The sequence below is a fragment of the Typopeltis vanoorti genome, chromosome 6, assembly GCF_054136105.1.
Source record: "Typopeltis vanoorti isolate ZY-2024b chromosome 6, IOZ_Tvanoo_1.0, whole genome shotgun sequence".
Taxonomy (NCBI): Eukaryota; Metazoa; Arthropoda; class Arachnida; order Uropygi; family Thelyphonidae; genus Typopeltis; species Typopeltis vanoorti.
The window spans coordinates 112,709,423-112,732,137 of record NC_143554.1 but is presented as its reverse complement, the minus strand read 5'-3'; the positions used below and the strand labels follow the sequence as shown (position 1 = coordinate 112,732,137).

Sequence of the window (22,715 nt, the reverse complement as noted above, 5' to 3'; positions counted from 1 at the left end):
ACGAGCCGCCATCTTTTTCGCAAAATAAGCACAAAAAAAAAAAAAGTAATTTTTTTAAAGTCATCATAACTTTTTAGGAAAATGACTGTGAAAAAATATTTGGTGTAGCTTGTAAATCCACATAGTCAATTAAAAATAAACTCCTAATTTTGTTAAGAAGTTAATATTCTATTAATTTTATAATAATGCACTTTTTTTACATAGCCAAAATTTAAAATTTAAAACAAAAACCTGGAAAGACGAAACTTCTTCCATTTGAAAACACATTAAAATACATTATACCAACGAAACTTACCTAATATTTTAGAGATATTTGAGTTGTGCATATCTGGACAGGCTTTCAAAATTTTTCTCCTTTCATCTTTTGCCCATACCATAAATGCATTCATCGGCCTCTTAATATGTGGTTTACTTTCTCCATCTTTCTTGGCTTGGCGTATTATCTTAGCGCCTAATAGTTTACCTGCTTATGAGATATGTAAGATTTTTATCAGATATAATAGAATTATTAAAAAGTATTTATTTATAGCTAGGGTTTATAGCTATGTAGCGAAGTTATATATTCTAATAACCAAGTTATTTTACATTTCTTTTAATGAATGATTTTAAAATTCTTTAATATCCAAATAAAAACAGATTCTGGAATATGTTCAAGAAAGTATAATATATAATGTTTCTTATTCGCATTTTTTGTTTGTTTTTAGGATATAATAAGAAAACACCTTTTATCACATTGTTCATAATATGAAATACTCACTCTGGCATGTAACATGGACGTCTCCCTTTTTCTCTCCTTCAGATTCGGTCATATCCTTTATAGAGGTCTTAGTAAGAGCTCTAGGTCCCTGAGTCATGTACGTATAAAGAGGAAATCCTTTTCCTTGAAGAGGCGACATATTGTCTGGTGTCTGTCTTCCATTCTCACTAGAGAAAGACGAGCAATCCGTAAACGGTGGATCTTTTCCTAAAAAAAAACGAATTAATGAAAGGATATAAAGACAAAGAACAACTTAGGCATTTATCAATCATGCAGAAATGACACAAATTTATTCTTTTATGTATAAGAAGAAGAAAAAAATCCAACCTTTAAACAGAACTTTTATCACATACGGAAAAAAAATGCAACAGTAATCGAAATATCTCACTTTCAGTGAGATATTTTAATTAAGACTACAGTTATGACGTTAATAAGTTGGTTAGAGCATAAAGAATATTCTAAAAATAAAAAACATATTTAAAAAATAATAATATAATAAAATAAAAAAATAAATAAGATACATTTGACAGTTTAGTATTATTCATGCCTACGGAATGCTTATTTTAGGCTTACCTAAGTTATCTACATAAGTTGGAGGTGGTAACTGACGAGAATACGACCCGTATTGTCCACTTGTCAGGAATTGTGCTGTTTTCATCTGAAAATTAATTCCCGATATATTAACCGCTATCTTTAATAATATTGTGTTTTTAAAGTTGATGCATTGTGCGAAATAAATGTGTATGGAAACTTACTGGTAGAGATAATGTCTCCGGTGTTCTAAGAAGATGAGCAGCTGTCATGATGGCCGTAATGCTTGATACTGAGCCAGGAGTTGAATAGTTACAGCCCAATCCCAGGGATGGATGTGAATGTGATGATCCATAACCTTCTGGAAGTTTTCCTATAGTAGCGTCTGAAACGCAGCTAAAAATAACAAAAATGTATAGTTAGCTCACAGTAAACAAACTAAAGTCCGTAATTAGTTCACTAAATTCATAAAGTTCGATGCAATCGTGAGAGAAAAAAATTCACATTTTAAACTACTGCATGATTATGAATATAAAATGAGATATCAATTAACAAGATATGGTTAAAACTCAGTTGCATTATCGTAGTCCAGTATAATTCTTAGAGCTAGCACTTGATACTGTTGCTAGAGTATAGAAAATATATGTTAAACATAGAATTGTACGATCTAGTCTTAGCCCAGCAGCATCGAACTCAGGTTATTTATTTTTAAACACTGTCGCAAGGCCTATGTAGCCCTGTAGAAATGGAGTTTGCATCCATATCTAGGCTTCCCAAAGAAAGGCCGATCTCAGTTCGATTCTAGTCGCCGACTTATCCTATCAGTGGTCCTAACAGGCACTTAAGCGCCCACGATCTTTCCAAGTATGTATTCTTGGACTTTGCAACCGCAACCGCAACTCGATAAGAAGGTTAGCCGTGTGCCTTCCGGTGTGTCTTGTGTCTCTAGCTGAATGAGTTCACTGGCCGATTTGTCTGTTCTGGGGTGGGACGAAAAACCTTAGTTTCCAGGTGAAAAAAAAAAACCTACCTCCGTATGAGACCAACTAACTCACCTTTCGTCGAAAGAGACCAGATAAAGGTTCCTCACATCACTGACAGGAATCGAACCCAGGTCTCTCTAACCAAAGGGCTTCGTCTATACTGTCTGAGTTACTGAGTCTCGCCGACTAGAAAAAAATTTTTCTAAGCTTTTCTTCTACTGGTTCCGAATTAATCGATCTCCAGCACGGCAAGTAGGGTTTCCGTCCGAAAAATTCGGATCTTTAATACCGCAACTCAAGAAAAGCGATCGCAGAACTCGCGCTGTTTCAAACAATAATATATATTGTTATGACTGGAATCAAGAGATGGCAGCAGTTGTTTGCTGTACTCTTACTCTCCTCCCCAGATGTCGATGAAAATCACTGACCGTCTTGGGCCAAGGTGTCCTTGATTGGCTAAGGGTTAAAATTGGCTGTTCCCCACCCAGTTTTCAAAAAGGAAGGGATAAACAGCCCCGCCCACTCTATTTGGGGAATAAAAGGAGTTAGCGGATTTATTATTTATTTTATAGCATTATCGCTGGCCGAATCTACTATGGTTTATGATTACCAGAAATGGATTATCTCCTAGACCAACAGTACTTATTATTTTCTAAGGAGAAAGACCAAGTAGCCTTCTCCAAAAGTTGTAGAAGTCATATCCTCGAGTTATGTGGACAGGATTTCAAAAACTGGTAAAATATTTGAACAGCAGTTGTAAGCTTGTCTTCAAGAGTGGGGACATAAGATTGTCTTCTCTTATGATATTTGCTTATTAATGTTTAATACTCGTTTCTGACGTTTTTTAAAAGTAATAACATTATTTTGTCTTGTAACAACTAACGCTATTTGAATCAGCAGCTTGAATTCACGATATATAACGCTGTCCTCGCATTTATATCGTGAATTCACACAAAGCACAGCTGTGGTGTCTCCTTTTCTTCCTTCCTGTAAGTAGGGACTGTTAAAAGCATGGTGATTATGATTTTGGAAAAAAATAACAAGCAAAAAGAAAGGCTAAAATACATATTTTTGTAAGTTACATTTCAAAACGTTATTTATGTTATATAGACATTAGAGGATATTTCAAAATTACGCGAAAAAAAATTCAGGAATGTCCTTTACGATTATTCCACCGCTGGGGTAGCTTATCAATGAGAAAATTACTCATTTTGCAGCAAAAAGGTGGCAGATGATTTTCATCGCCAGTTATATGACCATCACTCTGCTTATTGGAAGCCTGAAGTGGCTAAAAGTTATCGTGTCTGATCTCTAGAGCAATGTTTGTGAAAAATTTAACCACACGACCAGCTAACTAACGCACAATTTACAACCGTTTTTTTGGAGAATTGTCATAAAAAAATACGATATTATCAAAAAAATTGTGTGGGCGAGGAGTTCCATCTTGTTATAAAGCTGAGTGTTGCCAATGATTTTGTCAAACTGTAGTCAGAATTGCAACAGCAAAAAAAAAACATGCTTACTTACCGCACAGTTATCACGATAGCCGCTTGAAACTGTTGTACCGTACGGGAGTACTTGGTGGTAATGATAAGATGCCAGTCACACCAACCTTCGGATACATTTTGTAAACTCCGAGAAGTATATTTCTTAATCTTGTTTCACATATGAAGTCTCTTTATTTATTTGTTTATTGTAAATATTTTAAAGTGTTTTGTTTATATCCTTGTTTTATGGAAAATAATATAAAATAATAAAAAAAAAAACTACTGCTGATCTACTGTGTAACCGATCTGAATTGAACATTTCTAGTTCCATAAAAAAATAAAAGAAGAAATTATAGTTTTCTTAATGACAGGCTTTGGGATAATTCCACAAACGGTGCAGACTTGGAGGGAGGTACTTTACTTACACAGATGGCCAAATTTATTTATTCACGCATTGCGTATTCTGCTTAAATATCTGGAATGTGAAATAAATAAATATAGAAGAAATAATACTAAAAGAGTGTATAAAAATGTATATAGAAAGGACCAAAGAACATGTGCAAAGCTCAATGCCAGAAAGCTCAGTTTCGAGCCCTAGGCACTTTTTAATGTATGTACGTGAATAGCGTGGTTAGCCCTATGCCTCCTGGTGTGCCCTATGTCTGTAGATGCGTGTGTGTGTTCATGGGACGGTTTGCCTGTTCTGGGGAACGAAAAACCCGAGTTTCCGGGTGATAAAAGCCCCAACCTCCGTATCAGACCGGCTAACTCATCTTTAGTCGAAAGCGACTAAATAAAAGTTCCTCAAGTCTTGGACGGGAATCGAACCCAGGTTTTTCCGATCAAAGGGCTTCGTCTATATCGATTGAGCTACGGAGGATCTTTATAAATACAAAACTGACAGCGACCACGTTGCCATTTAAGTATTATTAATACCAGACTTCAACAGAGTCAAAAGACTCATCATAATATTAAATTGAAACCAACCTTTCTGTGCTGTTCTTATTACACATCTTCCGTTTGCTGAGGTTAAGAGGAAGGTCACCTTCGCTTTCTTTAGATAAAGTTTCTCTTTCGGTAATATTCTCGTTTGGGTCAATCGGCGAATGGAGAGGTATCCTAGCACATGCAGATGGACTACTAGGATCAGGTAGGACTGATACTACTGGCATAGAAGACAGCCAAGGATGTAAAGAAGGTACAGGCATCTATTTAAAATAAATAAATAAATGGTATATAAAAACTAAGCTTGTGCGCATGCGTTATCGAAGTAATAAAGATTTAGAAAATTTATTTTAAGTAAAAATCTTAAAGATTTACTCTGAAATATAAGAATCATATATCCAATCTGCAATAATAATAATAATAATAATAATAATAATAATAATAATAATAATAATAATAATGGAGAGTGTTGATCATATCGAATTGGATTGGCTTCGGACTAAATAGCCTACCTACATGATGTAGCAAACAGTTCCCTTCAAGTAGTTGTAATTCGTTCACATCAATTCTGGATGATGCAGTAGAATCATTTGCTCCTACCGTCTTGTTTGCTTATCCAGTATCCCACCTATATTCAATACTTGCTTAGGTGAGTATGCTGGACATAATATTTTTTTTTTCCTGAAGTTCCTTCTTTAATATTGTGATAGAGGTGGTGACGGAGGAGGTGAGAGAAGACGCGCCTTGGACTATGTTGTATGCAGATGACATCGTGCCGTGTGCAGAATCAAGAGAAGTGTCAGCCAAACTAGAAAGTTGGAGGAAAGTACTGGAAGAGAGGTATGAGACTGAGCAGAAGTAAGACAGAGTATGTGTGTTGCAAAGTGGATGGCAGCCAGGAGACACATCTGGAGCTGGAAGGAAATGTCATCAAGAAGGTCAGTGACTTTAGATACTTAAGCTCAACTGTGAAAAGGGATGGAGAGGTTGAGAAGGAGGTGGGATGGAAGAACTGGAGCGAGAAATGACTGGAGTGCTATGCGATAAGAGGGATGCCGATCAAGCTGAAAGGCAAAATCTACAGGACATTAGTGAGACCAGTATGACGTATGTTATGGAAAAAACTGTGGCCCTGAGGAAAAATAACATCAGCAGGATAGAAATAGAGGAGATGGGAATGCTGAGGTGGCTGTGAGGTGTGACCAGAAAGGATCGTCTAAGAAATGACTATGTAAGGGGAACGGTGAAAGTTATGAACTTAGGAGCGAAGATACAGGAGGCAAAGTTGAGATGGTTTAATCATGTGATGAGGAGGGGGAACGAATATGTGGGGGAAAACAGGTCATGCAGATGGATGTGCAGGGAAGGAGAAAGCGTGGGAGGCCAAAGAAGAGATGGAAAGAGCTGGTGGAGGAGGACTTGAGGATGGGGAACTTAGATGTGGTTACAGCCCATGATAGGAGGATATGGAGACGACTCACTAAAAACAGCAACCCTACTTAAGTGAGATCAGCTGCAGAAGAAGAATTGTCATAGTCTCCAGCCATCCATGGCTCACAGACATTGTTACCCCAGAAGACCCTATCATCATTGGGATTGAGTCTCGCCATCAAAGACTGTACAGTTGGATACGTTTATTTGCAAAATAGCGTCAAGAGGCAACGATACACATAGAGCAGTGTATCATCACTATTATTTGATATAACGAAGGACTTATTTTGAATTACGATCATCATCTTATTATGTAATAAGTTAACATCTTTTATTTACATGGGATATATAAATATTCGTATTAAAGAGATTTAAATAGTACTTACCATCGGGTGAGAGCTTTCCTGTGGATCCTAGAAAGAAACGGAAAATATTTATTACACACAAATATCAAATGAATGTAGATTGAAACAAACATACATTCAGAAATTGCCAATGAATACTGAACTGCATGAGTAATTTTAATTATTAAAATAGTTGTTATTTTAAGGAAATAAAAACTAATAGAGATGAAAAATTTAGTTCATATTATTAATCATGACACGATCAAAGACTTAATCTTTAGTCAACTCAATAAACAAACAAAGTTGCTACAGAAATAATAAACGCCTTCAATAGTGAATCAAACGTGCTTGTCCAAAATGACCTTCAAGTTACATTCTTGCACTTCCCATTATGATCATATTACTCAAATGTGATTCTATCGATAATTCTCATATCAGACTATTAGCGCTGATTTAATTACATAGCATTTCGATCCTCTACAGAGTGTATCTGTTTTAGTAAAACGCAGGTGTAAAAATAACTAAACATAAATGTGTTGGGATACTCATCCCAGGAACTTTTTAAGAAGTTATATGGGTTCTTAAGTGCTCTTATTTAATTAAGAATACTTGCCTGGCCATCTCCAGATTTTGGAAGTTGCAAAAGCAAATCAAACGTCCAGTGTGTGTGTGTGTGTGTGTGTGTGTGTGTGTGTGTGTGTGATAGCTATTATAAGCTGAGCTCGCACATATATCTTGAACTTTTATTGTTAGAATGGAATTTAATTTTTATTCTTTTCAGTGTTAAAGTTAGTGAATCTCTCTCTCTGTCATCGCCTCAATGTTCCCAGATATTTCTCTTTTCTCTCTGGTGTTTTCTTCGATATTTTTGTTTTGTTTTTTTGTTTCTTTATTCATGTTCTTATCCTTGCAGACATCTAGATCTTCTACTAGCTTTCATGGCTTGTTCTTGTACGCCATTTTTGTGTAATCATGGGCGTTCGCAGATGGGGGGGGGGGGCATTTGTCCCCGGATCTACTTGTGAAAAACAATTAAATAATTAAATAAAAATTTATTGATGTAATTATTTGTCTCCAAGCTTTGTCTCTCCCCCCCCCCCACCTTCCGGAAAATTTTCTACGGATGCCCATGTGTGTAATGCATAGTTATTAAATTCTATCTCTAAACATTTTATTTGATAAATTTATTCATTTATTTTCCGTTTGATATGTAATTTACAATTTGTTTCTATAGCAACTGTCACAATTTTTTGTTGATATTTTTCTTTCCTACTAAGGTATAAAGTGCGTTTATCTTTATAAAGCATCTGCATTTTCAAAACGATACGATCAGCGTATCTAATTATTTTTAGTTTTTCATTTTTAATTTGTATTCCACACTTTTTCCATTTTTTTGTCTACTTCTCTTATTATTTAATCCATCATTAACTTAAGCATTTTCAACAGATGTGTAAAATAAATAAACTAAGTAAATCCTCTAACTGTAACTGAGATTAAGAAATTCTTGTTAATACGGTGTCCGCCTATAATCGTCACCGATAGCCGAGCTCATAACAAACGACGATTTTGAATGAGACGAAAATGCAGCAATCTTGCGCCATCTCGTGATCCAACAATTCATATTGTTGTTAAAAGTTCTGAGATCGACTTTTTTCTGAATTACCGAGTTTTCGGGAGAAAAATTCTACTTACCTAATCCAAAGATCGACTGAGTCGGGAACCTCTGAAAAAAGGCCTATAAAAAGTTCTTATAGTCGGCGACTTGAATCAAACCTATAATAGGCTTTCTTTTGTCGGTCGTCTAGCATTATAGAACCAGAAAAGTTTCCCCATTGATACACATGCATCTTTCATCTGTTACATTTCTTATTCTTCATGTGGATATTATCCTTCACCTATATTCTGTATAAGGCTAAATATAGCTAAGAAGTCGTTAGTTAAATCTAATTTCTTTATTTAGTTTGAAGATCGTACTTAACCCTAATTTCTTATAACCAAAATAAAAACCCTCTATGAAGTCTATTTTTAACGTTTTTTTATATACACCCTCTGTCCAAAAAGAACCCGAACTTTTCGAAAATAGAAGAAACTAGTCGCGCCACCGTGTTGTAGCTTTTTGTTGTCGAAAGCGGCAACCTTCATTAGTGTTGTATCAACTATTTATGACATTTGTTTCATTAGAAGCCGAGTTATAGTGCCAAGAGGGACAGTGTGTTTTGACGAACGGTCGGAAAATGAGTTTCAAACAGAGAGTTGCGATTGACTTTTGTGTTAAACTTGGTAAACGTTTTACCGAAACGCATCAAATGCTTCAAAAAGCATACGGTGATGAATGCTTATCCCATACTCAAGTTTACGAGGGGTTTAAGCGATTTCAAAGTGGTCGTGAGACGCTTGAGGACGACGAAAAGTCGGACCGTCCAAAAACTGGACTGAGCGAAGTTAATATCCAAAAAGTGCGTGCTTTCATCAAAGAAAACCCGAAATCGTCCGTGAGATTACTGAAGATGAATTGGGGATTCCAAAATCAACTGTGCACAACATTTTGACCGAGTGTGGGCCTTCGTAAATTGAATTCACGGTGTATTTAAGGAAAAACAGCGGTTTATGAACTATTGTTTATGTGAAATATAAACAAAAATTACAGCAGTTTCAGATATTCAACTGCAAATATATGACTTCTACTGTGTACAGTTTGACATAATATCGCCATCTACTCACCTTAGCATTTGTACCAAACACTGACGTTAAATAAGAAGCCGTTGTAGTATGTGGATACGATAAATGAGATGCTACGGATGACGATGTGGGCATGCCTGAAGACGAAGAGGGACAGTGAGACACGTTGGGTAAACCACCATCGAACATAGGTAAAAACGGATTGTCGGAGAGAGACCTGGAGGATGTTTCGATGCCGCTGGTTTGACTCTAAAATAATAATAATAATAATAATAATAATAATAAAAGCAATTCGTCTTCGGTTAATGTTGATAAGCTTTTCAATGAAAATTCAATAAACAGGTAACTTGATATCATTGAAAAAGTGAGTAAATAACAGTGGTTATCGGGAAAGAGTGAATTTTTAAAATTAAATAGATTTTCTTGAAATTAAGTAGATCAATCCATGTTTTAAACACACGTGCTAACTTCTCCATGCATATCACTGCTTCACTGGACAATGTGGTTTACGGGAGAACAAAGTCATACTCTTTGATTACAGCATTATGTTATTAATGTATTTAATTATGTTTTAATTAATTAAAATAATAAAATATCAATTTTATATTTTTCTTAATTTAAAATCCTGTTTAATATTTTATAGAAAATCGAATAATAAAGTTATGCACTAAATTGTTACAACTTTAAACGAGATTTTAATTTTATTTTATTAAATTTTAAAAGAAATTTTTATTTTATCAAAAAAAAAAGGTATAGATACAGTATTTTGTTCGCACTGTCATAAAAAAAGAGCATATACACGAACGTATATTCAGGACACACGTCGTCATATTTTTTAAATTGTGATAAAACAGCACATTTGTAATTGGTAGACTTGGAAAAATATACCACTTTTCCCAATTCTGGCAATGGCGCATATATTATATATACGACACATCCTTAAAAATATATGCAAAGTTTCATAAACATAGGGATAAAAACATAGTCATAAACCTTCTATCTAATTCATTTTTGATGTACTGTATTTGTAAATTATACAATGAAGTTACATAATTTCGATTTCTGATACCAGATGTCAGCACAATCAATAAGTAGCAGACGACTAAAGTTCTAAAATTTGTTCGCGTTATAGCAAAAGTATTTTTATTATATTTTTATTATTATTTCGTTTCATATTAGAGAGTTCTTATATGGCAGAGGATTAACTTATAATTAAAAATATTAAGGAATGAAAAATTTACTTTCGGAATAAATATTTCAACTATTTATTCGATTCAAACGAAGTTAATTAAACGTTACAAAGTTTTAGGTGAGTGACATTTCAGTATATTTTCAGGTCTAACGCAAATGCTAGCATTATCAAGTGTATGCATTTGTATTCACACTTCGCACATTAATTAACATATTAATATTGCCGTAATTTAAAATTTATTATCTTTTATTCCCGAAGCAATAAGAAAAAATTGGTGCAATTCTTTTTACTGTAAGAAATAACCAATTGACATTAAAGTTCCTGATTGAAATACATGGAATTTATTTGAAGTCTGTATGCTAATTATGTTATGCTTACGTATATTACTAGTAAAGCTCGTCTTTAATATGGCAATGTGTGGCATTTTATGACCAATGAAAAGGGCGGCGATCAATGTCATTATTTTTACCGGAAGGATGTACAACTGACATTAGATTTTCTGAGTGAAATACACGGAATTTATTTGAAGGCTATGACAAACTATTGAGTCTAACTTGATAAAGGAAGATGGGATGGAATAAACAGCGCAGTAGTTCTATGATTTTATATTGGAACTCGTCTTATATTCAAACTTATTATTATTGAAAAAATAATAATAAATAAAATAAAATAAAATAAAATAATAATAATAATAATAATAATAATAATAATAATAATAACAACAACAACAACAACAGAGCTTTTCTGTTTATTTTCATACAGTTAAATTTGGACAAGCAGACAGACTATATTAAAAAAACGTTTACATTTTCTTGACCATAAAATCTCTGGAATGACTTCTAGTGGGACTGTATTGATCAAGTACATATAATAAACAACTATGTTATACCAACTAGTTTCACCAACTAAGGCTATTAGCATCTTCAGGGTACATAACTGGTGTAAGACACTAAAAAGTAAAAAACTGTTATAAACTATAATCAACCGATTCCAATTATATTAGACAAAGAACAGAGCGCGTACAATACATGCATAGAGCGTGCATGATCTCACTTGTTGTTATTAGGAACGTTCTATAGTTGGCTCTGTAGTTCAGGTCTGGTGAATTGAGAGATCTAATAAGGTTCTTCCAAATCACGGGCAAGATTAGTCCTTGGTTCTTGTTAAGGTTTTGTATGCAGCGGGCAACTGCTGTGGCTTCTTTAAAAATTCGGGAGCAGAAGTCCTCCTCTATGTAAGGAATTGTGCTTCTATCCCATTCTATGATATGGTTCGTTCTTGAGAAATGAAAAGCTAACCCCGATTTTTCTTCTCTGTTATTATTGACGTCACCAATGTGTTCTTTTTGCCTAATTTCAAGGCTACTTGAAGTCTGGCCGATGTAATTCAAGCCGCACGAGCAGGTTATGTTGTAAACTCCAGCATATTTGAAGAAAGGATGGCTATCTTTTGGAGATCTTAACAATTGCCTAATTGTTTCTGTAGGTTTAAATGCCACTCTTATTTTGTGTGGTCTAAGGAGTCTTGCAATCTTATTTGAAACTGGGGAGGGGAGGTTCAGAGAAAAGTATCTTGTGGACGAGTCTTCGAGGAAATCCATTCATGGTAAGGTTGTTAGATATCAGGGATAGTTCTTCCTGGAGGGCTTGTTGATCTGTTGTAAGGAGAGAGGCACTGTTCTTCAGCATGTGTACAATGCTAAGTTTCTGAGAAATGTGGTGGGAGGAAGTGAAATGTAAATAATGTCCTGTATTGGTAGGTTTGCGGTAAACTGAGAGATTGATACCACCATTCGTTAGCTTCTTAATTAAAGTTCCAGAAAGAGTAATTGGTTATCTTTTTCAAGTTCTAGAGTGAATTTGATTATGTGGTGTAATGAGTTGATCTTGTTTAGAAAGTCTGACAGGTCCATTTTTTGTGTGGTTCCAAATAATAAAGATATTGCCCACGTATCTCCACCATACTTTTGGTTTAGGGTCTGTTTCAGTTAAGATTTTACTTTCAAAATCCTCTATAAAGAGATCAGCACAAGATGGAGAGAGGGGGGGGCTACCCATTGCAAGGCCAGTCAGTTGCTGATATATGGTTTTGTTCCACATGAAAAAGTTTGATGTTAAACAATGACGTAACAGAGATGTAATATCTTGTGGGAGCAAACTTCCCAAAATGTTGATGACTTCCTCCACAGGGATGTTAGTGAATAGAGATGTAACGTCCAGGCTGGCGAGTAGATCCGTATTGGAGATTGAGATGTCGTTCAGTTTCTCTACGAAATGTTGCGAATTTCGTATATAAGTATCCGAATTATGGACGTGTGGTTTGAGGAGGCCTGCCAGGTGTTTAGATAACAGATAAGTGGGCGAATTGATTCCATCTATAATCGGGCGTAGTGGTATTCCATTTTTGTGTACTTTAGGAGCACCATATAATCTTGGTGTTAGTGGATGCATAGATTTCAACCTTCGTTTTAAGTCTATAGACAGTTTACCATGTGACGTATGAAATCGTGTGTCATTGTGATTCTTTAGTGTTGGATCTGCAACTAGGACACGGTAGGTTGATGTATCCCGTAGTAAGCTGTTGTTAATCTTATCTTCGTAATCACTGGTGTTTAAAATCACTGTGGAATTTCCCTTATTTGCCTTTAATATGATAATGTCTTTCTTTTTCTATACAATGTTCTTTTTTCCAGAGGAGTGATGTTTTTGTTAGGAGTTCTGGAAGATGAGAAGATGATACTACTTTTTAATCTAATATCAATGGGTTCCGGTAACGACAAGACTGCCTTTTCTATATTACAAATGATATCCACTTTAGGAACATGATCAGGTGTTATCGCAAAATTGAAACCTTTTTTAAGTATACTGATCTCTGGTTTTGTTAATACCTGATCCAATAAATTAAAAATAACTTTGTTATCTGGTAGAGAAGGTTTTGATTTAAAACGTTTTGTATAAAGTTCGTTGAATTTTTTTATTTGGTTTCGTTTGCTTGTTGTAAAGGCTTTATCATAGCTAATATTGTCCATTCTGTCCAAAAGTGACCATATACCTTGGTCTAAAGTACTAGAGATATCGTCATAAATCTGGTAACAGTCTAAATCTATTTGGCTTAAAAGAAATCTGGTATGCTGTATCCGTTCACGTAGAAGTGCCAAAGATGTTTTAAAATAAATATGTCTCGCTCGTCTTGAATGGAATTGTTCTTTTAAAAATGGAAACTTTGGAATAATCTCCTTGTTCCGACATCTCTTGAAAAAAGTGAGATTATCTTATCTGTTATCTAAACACCTGGCAGGCCTCCTCAAACCACACGTCCATAATTCGGATACTTATATACGAAATTCGCAACATTTCGTAGAGAAACTGAACAACATCTCAATCTCCAATACGGATCTACTCGCCAGCCTGGATGTTACATCTCTATTCACTAACATCCCTGTGGAGGAAGTCATCAACATTTTGGTAAGTTTGCTCCCACAAGACATTACTTCTCTGTTCTGTCATTGTTTAACATCAAACTTTTTCATGTGGAATAAAACCATATATCAGCAATTGACTGGCCTTGCAATGGGTAGCCCCCCCCCCTCTCTCTCCATCTTGTGCTGATCTCTTTATAGAGGATTTTGAAAGTAAAATCTTAACTGAAACAGACTCTAAACCCACAGTATGGTGGAGATACGTGGGCAATAGCTTTATTGTTTGTAACCACACAAAAAAAGGACCTGTCAGACTTTCTAAACAAGATCAACTCATTACACCACACAATCAAATTCACTCTAGAACTTGAAAAAGATAACCAATTACCATTTCTGGACACTTTAATTAAGAAGCTAACGATTGGTGGTATCAACCTCTCAGTTTACCGCAAACCTACCAATAAAGGACATTATTTACATTTCACTTCCTCCCACCACATTTCTCAGAAACTTAGCATTGTACACATGCTGAAGAACCGTGCCTCTCTCTCCTTACAACAGATCAACAAGCCCTCCAGGAAGAACTATCCCTGATATCAAACAACCTTACCATGAATGGATCTCCTCGAAGACTCGTCCACAAGATACTTTTCTCTGAACCCCCCCCTCCCCCCAAAGACAACGAGATGACATACGTTATATTTCTACCATCGTCATTCCCTACTTAGGGATAGTTTCAAATAAGATTGCAAGACTCCTTAGACCACACAAAATAAGAGTGGCATTTAAACCTACAGAAACGATTAGGCAATTGTTAAGATCTCCAAAAGATAGCCATCCTTTCTTCAAATATGCTGGAGTTTACAACATAACCTGCTCGTGCGGCTTGAATTACATCGGCCAGACTTCAAGTAGCCTTGAAATTAGGCAAAAAGAACACATCGGTGACGTCAATAATAACAGAGAAGAAAAATCGGCGTTAGCTTTTCATTTCTCAAGAACGAACCATATCACAGAATGGGATAGAAGCACAATTCCTTACATAGAGGAGGACTTCCGCTCCCGAATTTTTAAAGAAGCCACAGCAGTTGCCCGCTGCATACAAAACCTTAACAAGAACCAAGGACTAATCTTGCCCGTGATCTGGAAGAACCTTATTAGATCGCTCAACTCACCAGAACTGAACTATAGTGCCAAATATAGAACGTTCCTAAATAACAACAAGTGAGATCATGCACGCTCTATGCATGTATTGCACGCGCTCTGTTCTTTGTGTAATATAATTGGAATCGGTTGATTATAGTTTGTAACAGTTTTTTACTTTTTAGTGCCTTACATCAGTTATGTACCCTGAAGATGCCAACAGCCTTAGTTGGTGAAACTAGTTGGTATAACATAGTTGTTTATTATATGTACTTGATCAATATAGTCCCATTAGAAGTCATTCCAGACAGACTATATTTGAAATTTTCAAAAATGTATTAAAATCTTAAAGCAAAAAAAAAAGGTGGTGGTGGTGGTGGTGGTACTAATGTCGTAGTGCGCAAACTTGGAAGGGCATCCGCTATGTTGTTGCATAATGGATGCCCTTCCAAGATGGGTCTAAGGACTCCTTGGAGGTGTCGCGTAATAATAATACAACAATTTAAAAAATGCTCAATACAAATAATCCAATTATTGATTTATTCCATAATTTGACAATATGGTACTGTTCCTATTAATTGTGCATATCAGTTATCAAAATTTAAAAAAATAGAAATACATAGAAATAGAAATTATCTGGACATTTTAATGCCAAAATTTATGATATTCAACTGATATTCAGCTGTTTGCAGATGATGCTAAGTTGGGAAAAGTTATTGGGAGCGATGTAGATGTACTGGTGCTTCAGATTGATTTGAATAAAGTGGCTATGTGGGTTGACAAGCTGGGGGGGGATATCAATTTAACACCAGTAAATGTACAGTTTTACACTTTGGATCTCAAAAGAGCAAAGCTGTTTGTCATATTGGAAGCGTTGCATTACAGGAGATGGAAGTTAGGGATCTTGGGATGTTGGTGAATAAAGAATTGAAATTCAATGGATATATTGCAAAAGTGATAAAAACAGCACAAAGAAATGCCATTATACTAAGAAGAGCACTGACAAATAGAGATAAAGATGTGGTCATTCTAGACCATATCTGGACTACTGCGCATCGATTTGGTCACCTGCAGATAACAAAAGCAATATCGAGATGATTGTGGAATACTGACTATGAAGACAGGTTGAGAGAATGTAAATTGCAGATTCTAATAAACAGGCGGAGGAGGGGCGATATGATTGAGATATAAATTGTTAAGGGATGCATATTAAATAGGATATTTTTCAAAGGGTTGAAGGAGGGAAGGGGATAAAGACAAGAGGTTATTCTTGGAAGTTGTAAAAATGTGTGGTGCATAATAGAGTGCGGCATGACTTTTTTGCATGGAGAATAGTTGGTTAGTGGAATTTATTGCCAAATGAGTTGGTGAGTGCACAAAGATTGAACAAATTTAAGCTGACGTATGATAAACATTATCTCTGTTAGAAGGCATCTTACTATTGCCTCCCTCGATGAGTCTTGACTCCAGGAGGTGTTTGTATAATAATAATAAAAATAATAATAATGCTTTTTAATGTGATTCCCACCCTAGAAAGGTTGTAAAACCTATAGTACATTAATACTGTGGGTAGGTGGAACCCATCTTCCCTTTCGGGTTAGGCTTAATGGCCAAGTAATTTGACTTCTTAAATATCCTGTTTACTGCTTGTGATGGGGAGGGTAATTCAATCTTCATTGTGTATTTTGACTGCTAACTGCATGTGTAGCCTTGCAGTTTTTGCAAGGTTTGCCTGTTTGGCAGGATGTGGGGGGGGAGAAAAAAACGAATTTCCAGGAGGAAAAAATCCTGCCACCTCCATATAAGACTGGCCAACATAACTTCATTTAAAATGCTTTTATAAAGATTCGTCGCGTACTAGACGGGATTCAAATCTTTCTAATTAAAGGTCATAGTGAATACCGACTAAGCCGCATTGGTTCTGGGGATAAGGTTTTTTTTTTTTTATTTATTTGTTTATATTTTGATTTAATTTTTACATAATCCAGAAACCCTGCTCTGGAGTCCATATTTTGTCTCATTTACTCTCAAGCACTTCAGGCCTCTAATAAGCAAGACAGTAAGTTTCATACACACCTCCGGACTAAATGCAAGTTCTTTTTTCTTTTTTACACTTGCAGCGTAAGATAAAACAAGCGCTTCTTCTTTATTACAGCAATAATTGAAAACCTTATAAACTCACTTATTAATGAAATGCAGGCAATACTAACATTCACAAAGTCAGCAGGAAACGGTATCAATCTATTGTGATTTCTCTCTAGAAACAAACAAACAAATAGCTTTGGATAAAATAAAACACATTTCACAGTAATATCTATTTTTAATATTATTTTGTGCAAATTGGTTGCTATAAATATATGTTACGTTTATTTAATTGCGATTTCCTACTGAGAAATCGAAATTTAAATTTACATCTATTTGCTTATTGTGGGTATTATAGACGTAGCCCCTCTTTGATCACATGTATATAATCAGAGGCCCACGGGTTGTCAACCTCTGGCCTATAATAATAAAAATATTTTCTAATGAATATAAATATGTACGGATGACGTAATGCGTAGCTGTTCACAGACAATGAATTGTTCGGACGGAAATTGCATTCGGAAAGTTCCTGATATTTCCAGAACACTATTCAAATCAGGTACTTTAAAAGCCAGAATCGTTGCGGAATTGTCTGTAGAGGTCATGCCTTTTGAACATTTATAATAGAAAATATCTTTTCTTTTACTGACGTGAAATGTTATTTTATGTTGGAAATACAAAACAAAGAGTCTCAACCCAGTAAAATACTTGACTGCTTTTAAGGGATATCGCTATTCAATTAAGTAAATGTACTCTTTTTCTGCCACAAACGCACCTGCAGTTCTGGAACATCCATCTCTTTTTGCTCGCTCTGACTTTCGTTTATTTCCTGTTCGGTTTCACTCCCCTCTTGTTTAATATATTTGCAGTTCCTTTGTACCTAGAGAAGTAGTTAAAATATCTAAGCAAAATTTACTGTATCGTTACTAAATAAATCATGATTTAATCATTTAAATTAGTGTAAAAGTTTATTGTCATTCTGCTTGTTACTTATTTAAAAACAGATCTGAAAGTTTTAATATTTGAAATGTCGAAGCCATGCATTGCACAAGCTGATTATCATGTTACATAATCTGTCACAAGATGGCAGCACGATCAAAAGTGCTTTGAAATAAAGATTTCCTTAAACAGATTTAAAAAATAAATAAATAAATTGGTTTTCTAAATGACTATAGATAGAAGAAAATGCTCTTACTTATTATAATTAATTTTTTTTTTCAGAAGCTTAATTCTCAGGAATCGTCAGCATGTTTTAATTTGCGCTGTTACTGATGTTATGGAAAAAATTCAAATTTTAATACTGCTACTTACATGAGGGTGTTGTTGAGCCAACAGCTGTTCCCTGAGTTGTTGAAGTTGACTGATCATTTCTGTCAGTATACGTTCCTTGTCGCTCAGGCTGTTACTTGAAAGGGCAGCGCGAAGAGCTTCACTTTCTACTACTATCACCCTACGGTCATTTTCCATGTGAACAGTAATAGGCGAAATTGCGTCTTCGCTGGAGTTAAGAAAAAAAAAAAAAAGTCTTCCATTATATATATATTTTTTTAAATGACAATAAGTTCTATCATATGAATACCATAAATATTTGTCATTAATACTAATATCTCGGACATTATGATAGAAATTTGCTATATCTCAAAGTATCTCAAGGTAAGAAAATTCAATTTTCTTACCTTGATTTCCACTTACCTGTTTTATCATAGGGAAAGACACGCGGGGGGGAAAAAACGACTCAGATTCAAAGATGCTAAAATATGTCTTCTGAGATACCTAGTTAAATTGAAACGTATCCAAAGATCCCTTCGTTATAAACTCAAATAAGTACGACATATCCGTACCAGAAATTTTTGATGCTTCAAATTTTTGAAATTTATTTTGGCATGAATTTCGAATTTGAATATCTGAAGACTAATGAATCTTATTGTTTTCAGAATGACCGGATGTTTGTAACAACAGAAAATATTCCATACTATATGACACAACCTCAAAATAAAATATTCTCTTTATTTCTCTTCCACTGTGACTCGCTGTCCAATCGCATCTGTTGGAGGACTCTTCTGGGTCGTTGTTTTTATTAATTACTTTTGAAACTAACATAGGCATCTTTTCAGTATTATTCATTCCATTGTTGAACAGATGCTACACTGTTTCGATAGCCTTCATGCACTTAAATAGCCTAAAGTCCTGTTAGACTTCGATGGGAAACATTCTACTGCTAAGGCTGCCCTTCGATTGATTTCAGAGAAATTCTTTTATGGAAGATAATTTTGAGAGATGTGCTACCCTACATAAAAACATTATTAATCTGAACAAATGTTTCTTCAGGATCTGAAATCATTTATGATTTTAGTTATGGATGGCCTATACTTAAGTTGTAAGAGAATAGAGGGCTATGCAAGAAGGTAGTTTGGTGTAAAACCAGATGTAGATAACGATGAACTCTGTCTTCTCTCTTATTCGCCATTTGTATGGATAACATCATGAAAGAAAGTGGCGTTAAACATGTCAAAATTATAGATATTCAACTCATCTCTTGTTGTTATACTCTTAAATAAATCTTGTACAAGCCTTTAAGACTTTTTAACTGAACTGAGTGGCTATTATAGCAAATTTGGTATGAAATTCAGCAATGAAAAAAAGACAATCTATGAAAACAGACTGTAAAATTGAAAGCATCGGCTGCTTCCTGGATGGAAAATCTATAGAAGAAGCAAACATTTTTCAGCTATTTAGTAAAGCATAAAGAAAATGGCAAACTAAATATTGAAATAGACAGTGGAATAAACAAAGCTGAATAAATTTAGAAATCAGTCAAAACACTGAACTAGTTGTAAGCAAGACTGTTTACAAACAAATTTTAACTTAGGAATCGAAAAGCTGGATTAAAAACAAAACGGTTGATCAAAAGTTACAGACCATAGACGTAAATGGTTTGAAGAAAATTGGGGAAAATAACAAATGGCATCAGTGGGATAATCATGAAAAATGACAATATTAGAGAGAAACATGAAAATGTTAACATTCAAGAATGCCTAAGCAGGGTTAAGGTGTTATGGTCACTTTAAAAGAAAAGTTAGCAAAAAGTATGTATGCCGAAAAAGAAACCCAGCTTAAAACTACGAGCTAGATAGATTTATGCAGCTTATTAGTGCCTTAGAAGATCAAAATGTCAAATCTGACAATGTTGCAGAACCGTTAAGTAACATTAATTTGAAAATTGATGGTAGAAAGCCAGTAATAATGAAAAAATGATTATGTGCTGCTATAATAGTATCCTGTGAATCCCCCGAAGGTGGTTCATATATAACAATGATGAAAGTTGATATAAAATTTTAAAAAAGTACATGAAATGTTTCACACATGACAAATAATGCCATATGGCAAGCTAAGCTTAGTTTTTATAAAGGAATACTGTTTGAAATGTAGTGCACGGAGAAATGCCGTAGTTTTCCATCAGAGTGATGGAAAACTACGGCATAGAGGTGTGTGTGTGTGTGTTAGAACACAGCAGCATGAGTGAGTACGTTCTTGAAGCCTGAGGCACTCTATTAAAAATTTACACCGATAGTTCAAACTTCCCTAGAGTACTAAGAACATCCGTGTCAAATGGAGATATCACTTCTTGCGACCTGTAAAACGATATCTGAAAAGAAAAAAAATGAAGGAAAATCAGGAAGATCTAAAGGAGAAAAAAATAAAAGAAGTGAACAAAGTGTAAAGCGCAAGATGAAGATTGAAATTCGACAGCGAAAACGCTTACATCGCGGATTTAATGAAGACAATCGTTTCCATTTTTTTTTTCATTCTATAAAATTCTGATGTCATAATGGTTAAGTAAAGCACATAATGCAAATGAAAAAGGTCAGTGAAATTAACTGACTGTTCTTCATCATAGGTGCTTTCTTGGAGATAACACGTCTACCGATCAAAATGTTGCGAATGCCGATTATTCTAAAGTTGAAGAATGATCTTATTTTGTTCATAATGAAGATAGTCTCCTCTATCTGTTAATTTATGTAAAGTACAGTATTTATATTTCTTGGGAAAATGCCAAATTCAACTGCTTAAACACGTGCAGTAGTAACAATCGACTTGATTTACATTATGTGAGAATTTAAATGATATATGCATTTTAATATGATATCTAGAGAGATATTGTTGAATGGATGAGTTCACGAACGACTAATCATTAAACACTTAACTTTGATTATAATTAGAAATAACATTTGGTTAATTATTAATTTTCTAATAATTTTATGGTTGATAGTGGTCTCGCAAAAAAATCACAAAAATATTATTTTTCAGATAATATTGTTGTGAGTATCCGAATTTCTTAAAGAATCACTTCTCGCATTTACAAGTTTCCGTTTTGTCATTTTTTTCTGAGAACATCCAAGGCAGTGACATCTATTTCAGAATACTAGACTAACAAGGTGGATATTCCGGAATACCTTTTACATTAACCTCAGGCTACAAATTTGCATTATTTGCTTCGGGCTGCAAATAGGCCAGAGTTGTGATGGGGGAAATCAGTTCTTCGTGATATCTGACTTGCATAAAAGGAACTGTTTTCAACAAAGGCCGAGTTGTTGCATTTTTTTTTAATCTGATTTTTCTTATCGTAACGTGGTGTTTGAAATCCCCAATAGAAAGTATACCGCAGTCAAGTGGTTTGAATTTTTTTTTTTTTTCCATAAAAACCGGTCTTAAACACTGCAATGTATGTGTAAGGACTTTGTTTGTTTGTTTGTTGTGTTTTAAATAGTTATGTGAGTGTGTAGTTTTAGAAAAGTTGATTTTAAGTGTAATACCAAGAATTCGGTGAAATTCTAAAATGTTACTTTCCAGATTAATTGTTTCAAATAAAAACGAAAAATTTCTGCAGAAAAATTTCAAGATAAATTTAAATACGATTAACCTTTTTAGATGAATCTCAAACTTCCTTCACAATATGAAAGCAATTTATTTCTATTAACAGAAATAAGAAGGCATGGATAGTAACAATTCACTTTAATCATTTATTAGAATGTTTCGTAACCTAATGATCTGGTATGAACTCTCAGAATATAGCTAGTGATGGTGACGCCATCTGCTATCAAAAACCCAAGTAATGGATTTTTGGTTAAAAATACGGAATTTTAAGAATTTTGTTTATTTGCGGTGATTATTGTATTCAGATTAACTGTGATAGTGTTTACAGAATTTTATGCTATAAATTTAATTGAAGATTTTAATGAATGATTCACGACGAAAATGAATTTAAATAAATACAATAAAAATTCCAATCATTTTAATTCAACTATTATTAGCATTATAATATTATTGTGGCTAACAATGAGACTAAATATTAATTTTAGTAACATGACCGAATTAACTAATTCATTCATATTCTTAGTTTGCATTTAAATAATGTTGAATTACATTTCGTTGTTTGAAATATTCAAACACCATCTCTGAAGCGTGTTCACATCTCTGAAATGTGTTCTAAAGAGGTAAAGTTCATTATAGGCTTGATTTTAGTCACTGACTAGGGGGAACTTTTAAAATCTAGGTGTTTATATATATTACTCAAGAGTCTCGAAAACTATTGTGTGTGTGTGCGTTATCTTGTGTAAATCAAGAGCTGACGAATGTATAACAGATGTTTCTTCCTGGAGATATTTCCGCGCTAAGACGCACAAAGGGAAACTATGTAGAAATTTGTTTTCCCTTATTTTTCC

At 34.5% G+C, this 22,715-nt stretch overlaps 1 protein-coding gene across 3 annotated transcripts in view; it reads right to left on the bottom strand.

The window, feature by feature from the left end:
- The window catches only part of LOC150105818 (uncharacterized), a 116,894-nt gene that overhangs the window by 9,733 nt on the left and 84,446 nt on the right, over window positions 1-22,715 (bottom strand). For 2 of the 3 annotated variants that reach the window (XM_090393606.1, XM_090393604.1), the window contains exons 3-11: window positions 18,304-18,490; window positions 17,768-17,872; window positions 9,200-9,406; window positions 6,521-6,547; window positions 4,746-4,966; window positions 1,513-1,684; window positions 1,331-1,415; window positions 758-964; window positions 296-466 (exon numbers count right to left, since the gene is read on the bottom strand). In XM_090393606.1, the coding sequence (XP_090249732.1) occupies window positions 296-466; window positions 758-964; window positions 1,331-1,415; window positions 1,513-1,684; window positions 4,746-4,966; window positions 6,521-6,547; window positions 9,200-9,406; window positions 17,768-17,872; window positions 18,304-18,490 (1,382 nt within the window). The remainder of the gene's footprint in view (window positions 1-295; window positions 467-757; window positions 965-1,330; window positions 1,416-1,512; window positions 1,685-4,745; window positions 4,967-6,520; window positions 6,548-9,199; window positions 9,407-17,767; window positions 17,873-18,303; window positions 18,491-22,715) is intronic. The other variant, XM_090393605.1, reaches the window with a different exon arrangement.